The sequence below is a fragment of the Vicia villosa genome, linkage group LG5 (assembly GCF_029867415.1).
Source record: "Vicia villosa cultivar HV-30 ecotype Madison, WI linkage group LG5, Vvil1.0, whole genome shotgun sequence".
NCBI classification, from domain to species: Eukaryota; Viridiplantae; Streptophyta; class Magnoliopsida; order Fabales; family Fabaceae; genus Vicia; species Vicia villosa.
The window spans coordinates 166,279,459-166,295,853 of record NC_081184.1 but is presented as its reverse complement, the minus strand read 5'-3'; the positions used below and the strand labels follow the sequence as shown (position 1 = coordinate 166,295,853).

At 37.7% G+C, this 16,395-nt stretch overlaps 2 protein-coding genes across 2 annotated transcripts; both read left to right on the top strand.

Moving 5' to 3' along the window:
- The first annotated feature begins 9,009 nt into the window (after nucleotides 1–9,009).
- LOC131605955 (protein MAIN-LIKE 1-like) lies at nucleotides 9,010–9,824 on the top strand. Its single transcript, XM_058878241.1, has 2 exons — nucleotides 9,010–9,609; nucleotides 9,684–9,824. The coding sequence occupies exons 1-2, from the start codon at nucleotides 9,010–9,012 to the stop codon at nucleotides 9,822–9,824; spliced, it is 741 nt and encodes a 246-aa protein (XP_058734224.1).
- Nucleotides 9,825–10,881: 1,057 nt separating this feature from the next.
- Nucleotides 10,882–15,939, top strand: LOC131603754 (probable phosphoribosylformylglycinamidine synthase, chloroplastic/mitochondrial). The gene is made up of 4 exons (XM_058876179.1): nucleotides 10,882–11,128; nucleotides 11,213–11,265; nucleotides 11,349–11,415; nucleotides 11,502–15,939. The coding sequence occupies exons 3-4, from the start codon at nucleotides 11,374–11,376 to the stop codon at nucleotides 15,690–15,692; spliced, it is 4,233 nt and encodes a 1,410-aa protein (XP_058732162.1). The 5' UTR covers nucleotides 10,882–11,128; nucleotides 11,213–11,265; nucleotides 11,349–11,373; the 3' UTR covers nucleotides 15,693–15,939.
- The last annotated feature ends 456 nt before the right edge of the window (nucleotides 15,940–16,395 follow it).

Below are 16,395 nucleotides of genomic sequence, written 5' to 3'. Positions count from 1 at the left end.
ATGCCATCAATCTTAGTAATGTTGACAGAAACACTACTTTATGTATTGCTCCCCTTCTTATTAAAATGAAAATACAACCAAGTCTTTTTATAGACCCAAGATATTGTTATTCTAGGAATTAAAATGCAACTAAGTTCTTATTAAAAGACCATTAACCTCTTGGCCTTTCCCTACAAAATCGCTTTATTTGTCCACTGACTTCTAAATTAAAACTCAATTAAAATAACATTTAAAGTTTATTCAACAAAACTCTCCTATATACTTAAATGTTTCTACCATCCGTCATACCAATCATCTTCTTGCATTTGTCGATAAGTACTTTTGGCAGCGGTTTTGTGAAGATATCCACAGCTTGATCCTAACTTGCTACATGCATCAGTTCCATATTTCCTTCCTTCACATGATTTCGGATAAAATGAAAATGAACGTCGATGTGTTTTCTTCTTTCATGGTTCACTAGATTATTTGCTAACTCAATTGCTGATTTGTCAATTCGAAACACGGTTGGACCTGGTTGCTTTAGTTCCATCTGGTTCAACAAATTTCTAAGCCATATCACATGACAAACACGCGGAGATGCTGCCACATATTCAGCATCACATGTCGAAAGCGTTACTATTGGTTGCTTCTTAGAAAGCCAGGTAAACGGATTATTTCCCATAAAGAACACATATTTTAAGTGAAGGAGTGAAAAACACTTAGAAAGGGGGGGTTGAATAAGGATTGTTTCTTTTTGGCAAATTAAAATAATGAACACAATTATTTTTATCCTGGTTCGTTTGAACTCAAACTACCTCCAGTCCACCCTCACAGGTGATTTACCTCCACTGAGGATTTAATCCACTAATAAGAAAATTGATTACAATGGTTCTCCACTTAGATCAACCTCTAAGTCTTCTTGAGTCTACAGATCACAACTTGATCACTCAAGGAATTTTTTTTACAAAGATATAATCAACAATACAGAGATAATAATGCTTCTAAAAAGCTGTAATCACTAAGTGATTTTTCTCTTAAGTTTATGATCTAGAACTCACTAAATATACAAAAGTATGTGACCTTAAAGATGAAGATTGCTTGCTTTGTTCAAGAGCTTTTTGCGTGAGGAAAATTCAGAGTGTGTTGTAAGTTGTAACGTAAGCTCTAACATTTTTCTTGGGCTGATAAGTTCCTTTTATAAACGTGAGAATGTGACCGTTGAACGGTTCTGCATTTAATGCTTTGCGTGTACAGTACATGCTGCATTTAATGTTACATGCTTTTGTCAACTACCTCGAGCCTTGCTTCAACTGCTTTTTCTGACTTTGCCTTTTGTAGCCTTGCTTGTAACGTTCCTTTTGTCAGACACACAGACTAGCCTTTCTAGCTTTTCATCATTTGCTTTCTTCTGGAATCAGACTTTATGATTTGCTTTGTTCATTAGAGTTTCCAGCATTTGGTGCAAGTTAGAACTTCAGCGCTTCAGACTATGGAAGTTCCTTAGAGCGTGATACCTTTAGAGCTTCAGAGCTTGCTTCTAATAGTCATGATCTGATAACTTCAAGACCATGTTCTGATGTCTTCAAGATCATGTTCTGATGTAGCCATCCAGAACATCTGGGTCAGAGCATCTGAAAGATAAGATATTGCATACTCTTTTACACTTTTCCTGAAATGGAAAAAGTAACTTATTAGAGTACCATATCGTCTTATACAAAATTCATTTCTAATGTTATCATCAAAACTAAAAAATATGATCAGAATATTTCATGTTCTAACACTGAGATGTTTTTTCGATCGTCTATGTAACGCCCCAAATTTAATTAATTATTTAATTAAATTAAATCAAGGATTTATTCGTTGGAATTAGTCAAAGTCGGTATTTATCGGTATTATTCTAAAGGCGTAATTGGATTAATATGTTGATTTGAGCAATTAAATTTATGGTCGAATTAATTAGTCGGATTAGTCGGAGAAAATATAAATCACGAGTGGGTATTAATCAAGTTATGGAGCAATTGTAGTTGTGGAATATTATTGGGAATAATATTCGTTATGTTATGTGATTATTCATTTATGTGTGTTATTTGGCTTAATTGAGTAATTAGAGGAATATTATGAATTGAGCCTAAGTGGAAGAATATAACACAATGGATGGGTTATGGGTTAAGCCCATTAGTGAGATAATAAGGTTAGGGTTTTAGAGATTTAGTCTCATAACTCATTTAGAGAAAGAAGAGAAAGAAGAGAAAGGAGAGAAAAAAGAGAAAGAAAGGAAGAAAGAGGAAAGTTATGGCATGAATAGAAAGGACTCCATTGAAGAAGGTGAAGCTTCTGCTAAGGTAAGGGTGGGGTTCTTACTCTCTAAGGCTTTGCATGATGATGGGTATGGTAGAGATTAGACTTCATAATTGAATATCCATGTTTGTGAGAGAAATACAATCTTGATGTTGTTGATGAATGATTTGTGGAGCATTTGGTGGAATTGATAGAGGTTTATATGATGGGGTTTTGATTGTATGTTGTTATCCATGATTGTGTGAAAAATTGAATTGAAATTATTAGGGTTCATAATAGATTTCTATGAAATTGTGATCCTAAGTATGATTGATGATGTTTGTATGTGAACCCATGATTAGAAATAAGTTTAGTAACCTTACATGTGTGCTAAATTGCTTTCAATTGATGCATAAATTGTGTGTGGGTTAGTGGGTGTTGCATGAGGGGATTAGGGAAGGAAAATGGGGATTTCTGAGTTTTTACGCAGTGTAGGTCGACCTACACAGAAGCCTGGGTCGACCTGAGCAGCCCAAAAAGGCAAAAAATGCATTTTCCTTCAGCATGCGTCGACCTGTAGAATTCCTTGCGTCGACTCATTAGTCGACCTGAGCTAACCCGAGGGGGGTAGAAAGCATCCATGCGTCGACCTATGAATCCCTTGTGTCGACCTGAAGATTTCCATTTTTGACAGATTTTGTAAAGACCATAACTTTTGATCTGTGACTCCGTTTTATGCGCCGTTCGAAGCATTAGGAAGCTAATTTGACATTCTATATGATATGATGGGATTGGTTAGTACTTGATGAGTTAATTATGATATTATTGTGTGGATAACATGTAATTATATATGTGTGCATTATGAACTAATGACTTGTGACTAATATTAATGGATGTGTTAAGTGATGTGATATCCATGATATGTTTGAATGAATATATATATACTATTTGAATGTATCTTGTTGAGAAATATCATTTGAAATATGTATGTATGTATATGTGAGTTAATGAATGAGATGCAATGCCTTACTATGAATAGTAATGATAGGTTGTTGTTGTTGCTATTGTACGTATTGATATGTACGAGTTGATAATGATGTTGTAAGCTATATGAGATTAATTGTACGTCTTGATAGGTATGAGTTGATAATTTTACCTTGGGATGGATTAACAATAAATATGTTTTCATTAACGAGTTGAATATAACGTGTTATGATGATTACTTGAATTGTGGAATATGATGAATGTGTTGATGTTGTTGTAAATTAAGATGAAATGTTGTTGTTGTTGCTAATATGATGATTTTGTTGTTGCTATTGCTAATATGATGAATTTGTTGTTGTTGTCGTAGACTCTATGATCAATGTTGATAAGTTGTATTGCGTTGATAAGAAAAAATTTGATTAAGTTGTTCAAGTTGATTAAGTTGTACAAGTTGGCTATGTTGTGCAAGTTGGTTATGTTGGTTATGTTGTTTATGTGGATTTATGTGTTTAAGTTGGCCTTAAATGTCAATTGGTTAGGTTGGCCTAAATGAAAATCGTTTAAGTTGGTTAAGTTGTTTAAGTTGTTTACGTTGTTTATGTTACTTATGTTGATTAAGTTGCGAGTGTGGATGTGCATCATTGAGTCACATTCATTGCATTGTTTATGTTGGCCCAAGTGGCAGATGTTTAAGTTGGACCAAGTGGAAAATGTTCAAGTTGGCCTATATGGAAAATGTTTAAGTTGACTCAATGGCAAATGTTTAAGTTGGGAGTTTTACTCCAAATGGTACCACATGCATATGCATAAGTTTGAGTCACATTTGAATTGCATTTGAATTGCATTGGATTGTGTTTGGATTGTTGAGATGATGAGATGTTGTTGTGACGTGATGATATTATAATTGTGAAATTAAATATGTTGTCTTAATTTATTAATGACATTGTTGCCGTTTTTTGAAAGTTGTATTATATTGATAAGTTGTTTTGTGATGAAAATTGTTGTGAGATGTTATGTGATGAGAAGTGGTGAAATTATGTATGATATATATCTCCTATATTATTTATCATGCATTCCTTTATATTGTAAGATATCTCACCCCTTTGCTGATATTTCCCCTACCATGGGAAATGGGTACGTACTCGAGATTAGCTGTGGATGTTCAAAGTGACTTCATGAAGTCTTTGTGTTGCTTTATGGCAAGTCGAGTTGGTGTCTATTGCTCTGATACGTAGCACTCGAGGGGATTAGTCGTTATTATTTAATTGTTGCATTCCATGATGACATTTGTTTTAAGTTGAATTGAAAGATGTTTATAAGTTGAGATTGGAAGTTGTTGGATAAAGTTTTGTTTCCGAATGCTATGTATCTCTGTTAAATGCAATATAAGTATGTTTGTTTGGTTAAGTCGAAATGTGGCATCCCATCGTATTATGTTGAAGATTTTTAAATGCACTCTAATTTTCGCTTATAATTGCGGGATAGATTTGGGGTGTTACAGTCGATATCTCTGCACCAATCACTGTCAGAGTAACCAATCAACTTGTAATCTTCTATTCTTGAGTAGAACATTCCAAATGACACTGTTCCTTGGATGTACCTAAGCATTCGCTTCAATGCCTTCCAATCTGAATATACTGGCTCCTCAATAAATCGACTTACAATGCCGACACTTAATCAAATGTTCGGCCTTGTACATGTGAGATAGCAAAGACTTCCTACCAGACTCTTATATCTACTCGCTTCAACCCGTTCTCCTCCATCGAACTTTGACATTTTTGCACCTGGATCCATTAGTGTCGAGACCGGCTTACAATCTTTCATTTTGTATTTTTTTTCAAGATTTCCTTTGTATATGTCTCCTGTGATATAAAAATTTTTTTGTCTACTTGTCTAACCTCCAGACCAAGAAAAAATATCATCAAGCCCAAACCTGTCATCTCAAATTCCCATGTCATTGTGCCCTTGAATTCTTCTATCATCTGATCATTACTACCTAAAAAGATAAAATCATCAACATAGAGAGAAACAAGCAACATGTTACCTCCATTCTTCTTTACATTAAGGGCATGCTCATAAGGACATTTCTTGAACCCATTCTCATTGAAATACGTGTCAATATGTGTATTCCATGCCTGTGGTGCTTGCTTCATCCCATAAATCGCTCTCTTCAATTTAAGCACCTTCTTCTCTTCTCCAACTTTCAGATACCTGAGTGGTTGTTCAATGTAGACTTTTTCTTCGAGCATACCATTCAGAAATGCCGACTTGACAACCATTTGAAATATCAGCCATTTGAATTGAGCAGTTTGTGAGATGAGTAATTGAATTGTCTCCATTCTTGCAACAGGAGCAAATATGTCATCATAGTCGATTCCTTCCTTTTGCTTGTATCCCTTCCCAATAAGTCGCGCCTTATACCGTTCTATTTCTCCAAGCATTCATCTTTTTCTTGAATACCCACTTCACACCAATGGGTTGACTTCCTTTCGAAATTCAACTATCTCTTATGGTGTTTGATCATTTAACTTCGCATGTGGACATACATTTTGAACATAAATGGCATACTGTACGACTTCTGTTCAGAATTCTTTCGACATGTTCTTATTCTTGAGCATTAAACGAACCGTGTCGAGAATAGTTCGATTCTTCCTTTCAGCCACACCGTTTTGTTGAGGAAAATATGGTGCGGTTAGAAATCTTCTTATGCCTTCCTCCTCACAATACTTCATGAAATCTGTCAAAGTATATTCATTGCCTATGTCGGATCGAACGACTTTGATATGTCTATCAGTTGCCTTCTCCACCATTACTCTGAATTTTTAGAACACTTCAAATGCTTTAGATTTTTCTTTCCAAAAATAAACCCGAGTCTTTCGTGAGAAATCATCGATAAAGGAAATGAAGTACATTTTCGTCTTTAACTGATGCCTTGGTTTGAAGTGCTTCCTCGAATGTCTGTTGGTTCTGCGAAACCGTCTTGGATCACCTCCCACGAATCTAGAGATCCAAGAAGAGATTTCATTTAAATACTCCTGTTTTCGTAGTTCGACTTTGTTAGTCGTGGTAGCGGCATTTGACTCATCACGTTCGCCATTAGCTCTGATGCCAATTTGTTGACAGAAATACCACTTTATATATTGCTTTCTTGCTTATTAAAATGAAAATACAACCAAGTCTTTATATAGACCCAAGATACTATTATTCTAGGAATTAAAATGCAACTAAGTTCTTATTAAAAGACCACTAACCTCTTGGCTTTTCCACTACAAAATCTCTTTATTTATCCACTGACTTCTAAATTAAAACTCACTTAAAATAACATTTAAAGTTTATTCAACAAGCAAACACTTCACTCGGGCGACATCAACTTCCTCGTGGCTGAAATTCCATTTAAATTCCTTGGAATTTGAGTGGGAAGCAATCCCATAAGGATTGAAGATTGGAAGTACTTAGTGAAGAAGGTGAAGAAAAAACTTTCAACTTGTGAAGTTGGACAAATATCGGTAAAGGAAGAAAATCTCTAATCAATTTTACTCTTATAGCATCCCAATTTTTCAGTTTATCATTTTTAGAATATCTGTGAAAATTTTGAAGGATATGAAGAAGATTCAACAAAATTTTCTTTGGGGTGGTTCTGATCTCAAAAGGAAGACCCAATGGGTCAGATGCTAGTTAATTTGCAGTCTAACAGATAAGGGTAGTTTAGGGTTCAAAGATATTGATATATTCAATAAATCACCTCTTTATAAATGGAAGTGGAGATTTTTAATGGAAGAATAAACCATCTGGTCAGACTTGATTAGATATAGGTATGGCAAGTTTGAATCAGATATATTGTGTGAATTTGACTATGGAAGGAACGTCAAGGGGTCCACTAGGTGGAAGGTTTTAAGGAAGACTGGGTTTAACAATGGCCCTGAAGTCTCATGTTTTGCAGGAAACATCATTTGTTCTTTTAGTAAGGGTAGTAAAATCCCTTTTTGGCAAGCTAGGTGGACAAGAAAACCAAAGCCTTAAAAACAGATTCTCTGCAGTTTTCCAAGTTTAAACCACGAAGGTCTGTTTCATTGATGAAATGGGAAAATGAATAAATGGAAGGTGGATTTGAAAATTAAATGATATGATATCTGAAGAATGCTCTAATACAAGCGTAGGCGATAAATGAATTTGATTAGTTGAGATGTTTTTAAGTGGACGACAAATATCCAAACAACAAGCTATACAGCTGGTGTCCGAATATGAAAGGAAAAGAAGGGCATACGCCTAACTACTATTTTTCATCTGATATTGCAAAAGGTGTTTGAAAATTATAGAATTAAAGTCCATGGATGAAGATGAGCATTTAAACGGCAAGTTATATAGCAGGTGTCCGAGTACTCAGAATAAAAGGACATACGTATAATTATTCATTCTTCACCACTTAGGACGCATGACATTCAGTTGCGTTTATTATATTTTTTTAGAAGAGTCTGTAACACCTCAATTTCAATTAAATACTTTAATTGAATTTAAGCTAGTATTTGCTCATTTGCAAACATGTGGAATTGTGGGGCGTGTGGTGGTTAATAGAGATAAACATTATTTAATTTAAATATTTATTTAATTGGGAGTGAATTAAATATTTATTTAATCTATTTGAGAAATATAGATAGTAAGAGAGAAAGGGTATCATGAGAATTAATAGTATGTGTGAACAAAATGGTATGAATGGAGTTGTTTCATTTGCTTGGTGGAAACTTCTACATTTTTTAGTCAGAAAATATTTAGCTTATTTTCGATGAGGAATTAACATATCACCCTCCCCCCAAACCTATGAAAAAACCAAAATGTCCAATTAATTTTCATTATCACATTTTTACAAATTTATGAAAGCAACCAGATTTTTCAAATTTTTAGACGATATCAAAAATTTCAAAGGCGTACCAAATTTTTTGCGAAAACAATTAAGTTTCCGGTATTTTCTACAGGAAATCTCAAAATTTACGGTATTTTCACTTACTAATTATCATACCGGATTTTAAAATTTTGGGTACCTATTATCATACCTGAATTTTGAAATTTCTGGTGCACCGGAAATTTCAAATTTTCTGGTATTTCTATTTAAAAAAAAAGCTATTTTCCTTATATTTTTATATTTTGCAGTGAGGACCAGAGACAAAGACGGTTCTATTGCAGGAGGGGCCACCGATAGAGTAGGTGCGGTTGCTCGAGCTGCTGATGAGGCGCGAGCCTCTGAGATACATGTTGGACACGTTCCTCTGACTTGTTCTAACTAGAACGAAGGACTGAGCATCATGCAGTGGCAGGGTTCCGGGCACCTCGCCGCCGAACTGGTAGAGCATCCACTATTGTGGTTGAGGTTGAGGAGCCGGTGGTTACGGTTGAGGAGACGGTGGGAGAGGTTGAGGTGCCGGTGGGAGAGGTTGAGGTGCCGGTGGGTGAGGATCAGATAGGTCAGGAGCGGGTGGTCCAGGATACAGACACTGCCACCTGTGCATCTACGGAGCCATCAGTGCATATTGATGGAGGTTTTCTCGGAGGACCTTTTGACAAGTCCGTGTTGACTGGATACGCTGGCCATGTCGCTTATAGGATATGGCAGGGCGAGGTATGTAATATTAGTCTTGTTTAAGTGCTTAATTTTTATGTTTATTACGCGATTTGATTTATGCTAATTTGTTTTAATTGTATTATATTTTACAAGAGCGTCTAGTGTTGAAGGTCGCTTCTCACGGGTCGAAGTAGAAGAACTTTCCCGAGAGTTCGATGCCTGAGAAGATGAGGAGGATAGTTCAGGATTTCCATCTAATGGACTTTGCTGGATGCTCGTTGACGATGTTGGACGCCTCCCTGTTATTAGCTTTTGTTGAGAGGTGGCACCCGAAGACATCATCCTTCCATCTTCCGTTTGGGGAGATGACGATGACTTTAGATAATGTGGACGTCCTCTTTCACATTCCGATTGCTAGTACGTTTTTCACACCAGTTTATAGGGACCAAGGGACAGTGGTCCGCATGGTTGTGGATGCGTTGGAGGTTGATGAGGTGGAGGTGTTGAGTGAGTTTGGTGATACTCGGGGCTTTCACCTTAGAATGTCTTGGTTGAGGAGGATTTATCAGGAGCTTGTGCATGCAGAGAGGTACCAGGCTGCCGCTAGGGCGTACGTGCTACACCTAGTGGCATGTACTCTCTTTGCAGACAAGTCTGGAGTTTATGTAGATGTTCACTATCTTTCTCTATTCAGCGCCCTTGACACCCCATGTTGGGCTTGGGGAGTGGCGGCATTGACGATGTTGTACGCGGCGCTTGATGCTGCATATCGTCCTAACACCAGACAACTTGCTGGTTATCTGAGCTTATTACAAGTATATTATAATTTATTACATGGTTTTTGTGTTTAATTATAATTACCTGAGCTTTACGGTTTTTATTTATGCAGTGTTGGATCCACAAGCATTTCCCTCGCATCTGTGAGCAGAAGATCCAGCGTGTTGTGGCTGCTGACTCTTGTGCGGAGAGGTGGAAGGCCCAACAGGCCATTCCAGATGACAAACAACAAACACGAAAACCTAGGCACTAACGGATGACTCTAGACGTTTCAAACACTTCATTATGTTGTCCACAAATCTTCAAATCTGCGCGTCCAACTCGATCGAACCTTTAGTTATCCTACGGCGAAATGATTTCCACATGACCTTCACATCTTCATCATTCTTCAACTCGATTAGGTTGTATTTCACCCTTCAATTTGTATCAATCCAGTCCTCCTGAAACTTGATCTTTGTCACCTTTATGTTATCGGAATCAGGCAACAAATTATTCAACGTTTCTTTCAAGGTGGCAAAGGATTCGGTGTCATTTGGAATCTTGATTTTAACAACAGGGTTGCAACCATTTAAATACACAGATATTTTAATCAAATACTAAGAAAGGGGCATTTTGTTGAGATGTCTTATCCAATAACTCTAAGAATCCTGTTTATACAAATGGTGGTGCATTATAGACTACACATATGTGTCGGTGCAACCATGATCCTCCAAAAATGTCGGCAAAATTACATAATCTTAATCATTCAAAATTAGTTTCATTAATATAATATTGTCAAGACTTCAAACAAAAATTACAAAACTGATATTTTGTCTAATAAGTGATAATTTTATCTATTCCACATGTTCAACTTCAAAAAACTGACTTGCACAACATTGTAATTATAAAAACAATCAAAATTATTAATTCCGAATAACAGAGCAAAGCGGCCGATTCCAAAAATAAAAATAACAGAATAGCAGGATAAGTTGACTTTTTAAAATTGACTATTTTTTAAATTAAATATATAAATAATCTATAAAAATAACACAATCCAAGTTTTATAAAAAAAAAATTAATTTGAGGTGATTGATTTTTTTTCACACCCCTATTGGATTTCATGTATTAGTGGTTGTCTAAACAAAAATCAGTTGAGAAGTTAGAGTAGTTAATACTAAAACTAATTTTAGTAAATAGGAATGGAGGGAGTATATTTTTAACTTAAATTTTTATGAGGTGTCATTACATTATTGGATATGCCCAACAATTATTGTTATATTCGTGACCATAACAAGTTTTTCTCCTAAAAACAAGAGCATGAGAATCAGATTCAGCAAATAAGAAAAGAATTTAACTCACATTTGGGTATCGGGTTCAGAAACTCTAACCCTACTAACCCGGACCCGGTTCGACCCGAAAATGTTCTCGTAAGAACAACATCAGAATTTTTCAATCCTTGTTTATTTTCTTATACCAACACACTGTGGCACACACTCGCCGCGCCGCCGTCACCGTCACCGTCGCATCTTCTTCCGCTTCTCCCACCGCTCTCACCACCGGCCTCCGCCTTTGCCAACGGTACGTTTCACGATTATCTCATTCGTTTCTCTCTCTGTTTTTTTTTCCGAACCTTTGTTTTATATTCGTTCTTTGTTTCCACAGAAACCATTGTGCAAGTTGCAAGTTTCGCCTCTGTGATTCTTTGTGTTCAAAAGGTACCAACTTTATTCATTATTTTGTTTTATTTTTCTGTTATTTTGTTTAGCTCTGAAATTTTTTTATGTTGTTTCTCTCTCAGAGCTTTCAGATACTTGATCGAGTATATGGCAGTTTCTGGAGAAATTGGGGTATCTGAATTCCTTCAGGTTTGATTTTACTTCATAAAAACTATATTTATTTTTTTTACCATTTAGTATACTTGTGTTTATGGGGTTTGTGGTTTTGTTTACAGGGTACATGCAGACAGACATTGTTTTTGGTGAAGAAGCCTCAGAAACACAGGAGTCAATTGCTTTGGGGTACTCTTTGTAATAGGGGCCGTGTTCCGAGTTCGGCTCGGAAATCTTTGCGTTTGAGGTGTCAAGCTCAAGAGAATCCTAGAGTTGTTGTTTCTGGGAGTGGGGCGAGTTTTGTAGATGAACAGTCTGGCTTGGTTGAGAAGCCTTCTGCTGAGGTTATTCATCTGTTCCGCGTACCGTTTATACATGAAGGTGCTGCTGCCGAGCTTTTAAAGGAAGCTCAAGCGAAAATCTCAAGTCAGATAGTGGACTTGAAGACAGAACAATGCTTTAATGTTGGCCTTGGGGCGCAGCTTTCAAGTAGAAAGCTTGAAGTACTTAAATGGCTTCTTTCGGAAACGTTTGAGCCGGAGAATTTGGGAACTGAGAGCTTTCTTGAGAAGAAGAGGAAGGAGGGTTTGGAGAGAGTTATAGTAGAGGTTGGCCCTAGGTTATCTTTTACCACAGCATGGTCTGCGAATGCTGTGTCAATTTGTCAAGCATGTGGTTTGACCGAAGTGAACCGTTTGGAACGGTCGAGGAGGTATTTATTGTACACGGAGGGTGACTTACAAGAACAACAAATTAATGAATTTGCAGCTATGGTGCATGATAGGATGACTGAATCTGTTTATACTCAGAAGCTAACTTCCTTTGAGACCAGTGTAGTTCCAGAGGAATATTTTTATATACCTGTCATGGAGAAGGGGAGGAAGGCATTGGAAGAGATTAATTTGGAGATGGGTTTCGCTTTTGATGACCAGGATTTGGAATACTACACCAAACTTTTCAGAGATGACATTAAGCGTAATCCAACAAACGTGGAGTTGTTTGATATTGCTCAGTCCAACAGTGAACATAGCAGGCACTGGTTTTTTACTGGAAAGATTTTTATTGACGGACAGCCTATGAATAGGACTCTAATGCAAATTGTGAAAAGTACTTTAAAGGCGAATCCGAATAACTCAGTTATTGGCTTTAAGGATAACTCAAGTGCAATTAGGGGTTTCCAAGTAAAGCCGTTACGACCAGTCCAGCCTGGTTCAACAAGTCCGTTAGACTTGACAGAACGTGACCTGGATATCTTATTTACTGCTGAAACACATAACTTTCCATGTGCAGTAGCACCTTATCCTGGTGCGGAGACAGGTGCTGGAGGTCGCATTAGAGATACACATGCAACAGGAAGGGGTTCGTTTGTTCAAGCAGCTACAGCTGGTTATTGTGTTGGAAATCTCAACACAGCAGGGTTATATGCTCCATGGGAAGATCCGTCCTTTACTTATCCGTCAAATTTGGCACCGCCTTTGCAGATTCTTATTGATGCAAGTAATGGTGCGTCTGACTACGGGAACAAATTTGGAGAGCCATTGATCCAAGGCTTCTGTAGAACTTTTGGAATGCGACTTCCTAGTGGAGATAGGCGAGAATGGTTGAAGCCAATCATGTTTAGTGCAGGAATTGGGCAAATTGACCACCTTCATATAACGAAAGGAGAGCCTGAAATTGGAATGTTGGTTGTTAAAATTGGAGGCCCTGCTTATCGTATTGGAATGGGAGGCGGGGCAGCCTCGAGTATGGTTAGTGGGCAGAATGATGCTGAGCTTGATTTCAATGCTGTACAACGTGGGGATGCTGAGATGTCACAGAAACTGTATCGTCTGGTTCGTGCTTGTATTGAATTGGGGGATAAAAATCCAATTGTGAGTATTCATGATCAAGGTGCTGGTGGGAACTGTAATGTTGTGAAGGAAATTATATATCCAAAGGGTGCTGAGATTGATATCCGAGCAATTGTGGTTGGTGATCATACAATGTCTGTTCTAGAGATTTGGGGTGCAGAGTATCAGGAGCAAGATGCAATATTGGTGAAGCCAGAAAGTCACGAGCTCCTAAAATCAATTTGTAAAAGGGAAAGGGTTTCAATGGCTGTGATTGGAACTATTAGTGGTGATGGACGAGTTGTGTTAGTTGATAGTTTAGCGACTCAGAAATGTCTCACAAATGGACTCCCTCCACCTCCTCCTGCCGTGGATCTTGAACTTGAGAAGGTCCTCGGTGACATGCCGCAGAAATCTTTTGAGTTTAATCGAATTGTTTATGAGCGAGAGCCACTTGATATTGCTCCTGGGATTACAGTAATAAGTTCTCTAAAAAGGGTACTGAGTTTGCCATCTGTATGTTCAAAACGCTTCTTAACAACAAAAGTTGATAGGTGTGTTACCGGTCTAGTGGCACAACAACAAACTGTAGGCCCTTTACAGATTCCTCTTGCTGATGTTGCTGTTACTGCTCAGACTTTTACTGACATAACTGGAGGCGCATGTGCCATTGGGGAACAACCAATCAAAGGTCTGTTAGATCCAAAGGCCATGGCTCGGTTAGCTGTTGGAGAAGCGCTCACCAATCTTGTATGGGCTAAGGTGACTTCACTTTCTGATGTCAAAGCAAGTGGCAATTGGATGTATGCTGCCAAGCTTGATGGAGAAGGGGCAGCCATGTATGATGCTGCTATATCTTTGTCAGAAGCCATGATTGAACTAGGTATTGCTATTGATGGAGGAAAAGACAGCCTTTCAATGGCAGCCCATTCTGGAAGTGAAGTTGTCAGGGCTCCTGGAAATCTTGTGATCAGTGTTTATGTTACGTGTCCTGATATAACAAAAACAGTGACTCCAGATTTAAAACTTGAAGATGATGGCATTTTGCTTCATATTGATTTGTCAAAGGGAAAGCGGCGATTAGGTGGATCTGCTCTTGCCCAAGCATTTGACCAAGTTGGAAATGAGTGTCCTGATCTTGATGATATTCCTTACCTTAAAAGGGTCTTTGAAGGTGTTCAAGAGCTTCTTACAGATGAACTGATCTCTGCCGGTCACGATATCAGTGATGGTGGGCTTCTAGTTTGTGCCTTAGAGATGGCATTTGCCGGTAATCGTGGAGTTGTTTTGGACTTGAATTCCCAAGGTAACAGCCTTTTCCAAACACTGTATGCTGAAGAGCTTGGGTTAGTTATTGAGGTCAGCAAGAAAAATTTGGGTGTTGTGATCGATAAATTGAACCGCTTTGGAGTTTATGCTGAAACCATTGGTCAAGTAACTGCCGCTCCATCGATCGAAGTTAAGGTTGATGGGGTGACCTGTTTAGAAGAAAAAACTAGTATTCTTAGGGACATGTGGGAAGATACTAGTTTTCAGCTGGAGAAATTCCAAAGATTGGCTTCTTGCGTGGATATGGAGAGAGAAGGACTTAAACATAGATATGAGCCCTCATGGGAACTGACCTATACTCCTTCCTTCACCGATGATAAGTATTTGTCTGCTGCTTTAAAACCTAAAGTAGCCGTGTTAAGAGAAGAAGGAAGCAATGGAGACAGAGAAATGGCTGCAGCGTTTCATGCTGCCGGTTTTGAACCATGGGATATTACTATGTCAGACCTTCTTAATGGTGTGATCTCTTTGCAAGAGTTTCGTGGTATTGTGTTTGTTGGTGGATTTAGCTATGCCGATGTGCTTGATTCCGCAAAAGGTTGGTCTGCTTCCATAAGATTCAACGAGCCCGTTTTAAAACAGTTTCAAGACTTCTACAAGCGACCCGACACTTTCAGTCTAGGTGTATGCAATGGTTGTCAGCTAATGGCTTTGTTGGGATGGATACCGGGACCTCAAGTTGGGGGTACACTAGGTGCTGGTGGGGACCTATCGCAGCCTAGGTTCATCCACAATGAGTCCGGGCGGTTCGAATGCCGCTTTACAAACGTCACAATAAAGGACTCACCAGCTATGATGTTCAAAGGCATGTCTGGTAGTACAATGGGGATATGGACTGCCCATGGTGAGGGAAGAGCTTATTTTCCGGACGAAGGTGTTTTGGAACGCATCGTTCATTCAGACTTAGCTCCTGTTAGATATTGTGATGATGATGGAAATCCAACCGAGACATATCCTTTCAATGTAAACGGCTCTCCATTAGGAGTAGCAGCTATTTGTTCTCCTGATGGTCGACATCTTGCAATGATGCCTCATCCAGAGCGTTGCTTCTTAATGTGGCAATATCCATGGTATCCAAAGCAGTGGAATGTTGACAAGAAGGGACCTAGTCCTTGGTTGCGCATGTTCCAGAATGCTCGAGATTGGTGTTCATGAGACACGGTCAATTTCCTTCTGTTTTCTTTTTGCCTAAAAGTTCTTTTCCTTGCTTAAGTTAGTGAATGGTCCATTGTTTGTTTCAATAATAAATGGACAGGTTACTCAACAATGATAAAAGCAAGTGTTGAGGTCACGAGTTTAACCGTCTTTTATTTTCTTTTGATGCAACAACTCCTGTATTTTACTATATGTGGAATTTATCTGTAATGTATTTTGTTTTCAAAAAGGAAGTTTCAGAATTTGCTAGTGGTTTTGTCTCCGCTAAGTTAGTTGGTTCGCACTTGAAGTGATTTCTAGTGTAAGTGTTACTCAATTTTGGTATGAAATTGAATAATATATTTATCTGATACAGCCTAACTTCCAATAGAGGTTCATTTCATTTTTTCTGCTTTCTTAGTTCTTGAGGATTGCATAGAATTGGTCTTTCATATTCTAAATTGTTACTGTGTTAGTTATAATCTAGAATTGTTCTTGTGAGCTTTGTTATTTTAGTTTAGTTACAAAAGTTATATTTATCATGATCATTCAAACATAACTTTGAATTTGAATCTAAACTAAAGTTTGAAATACTATTTATGTTCACATGACAATGCCTAGCGTATCAAATATTAAAATCACACAATATATAAACTGAATTTACAACGTATTCATATCAATGTTTAATTTCAACATGTCATAAGGGGTGCATCATTATCCAACA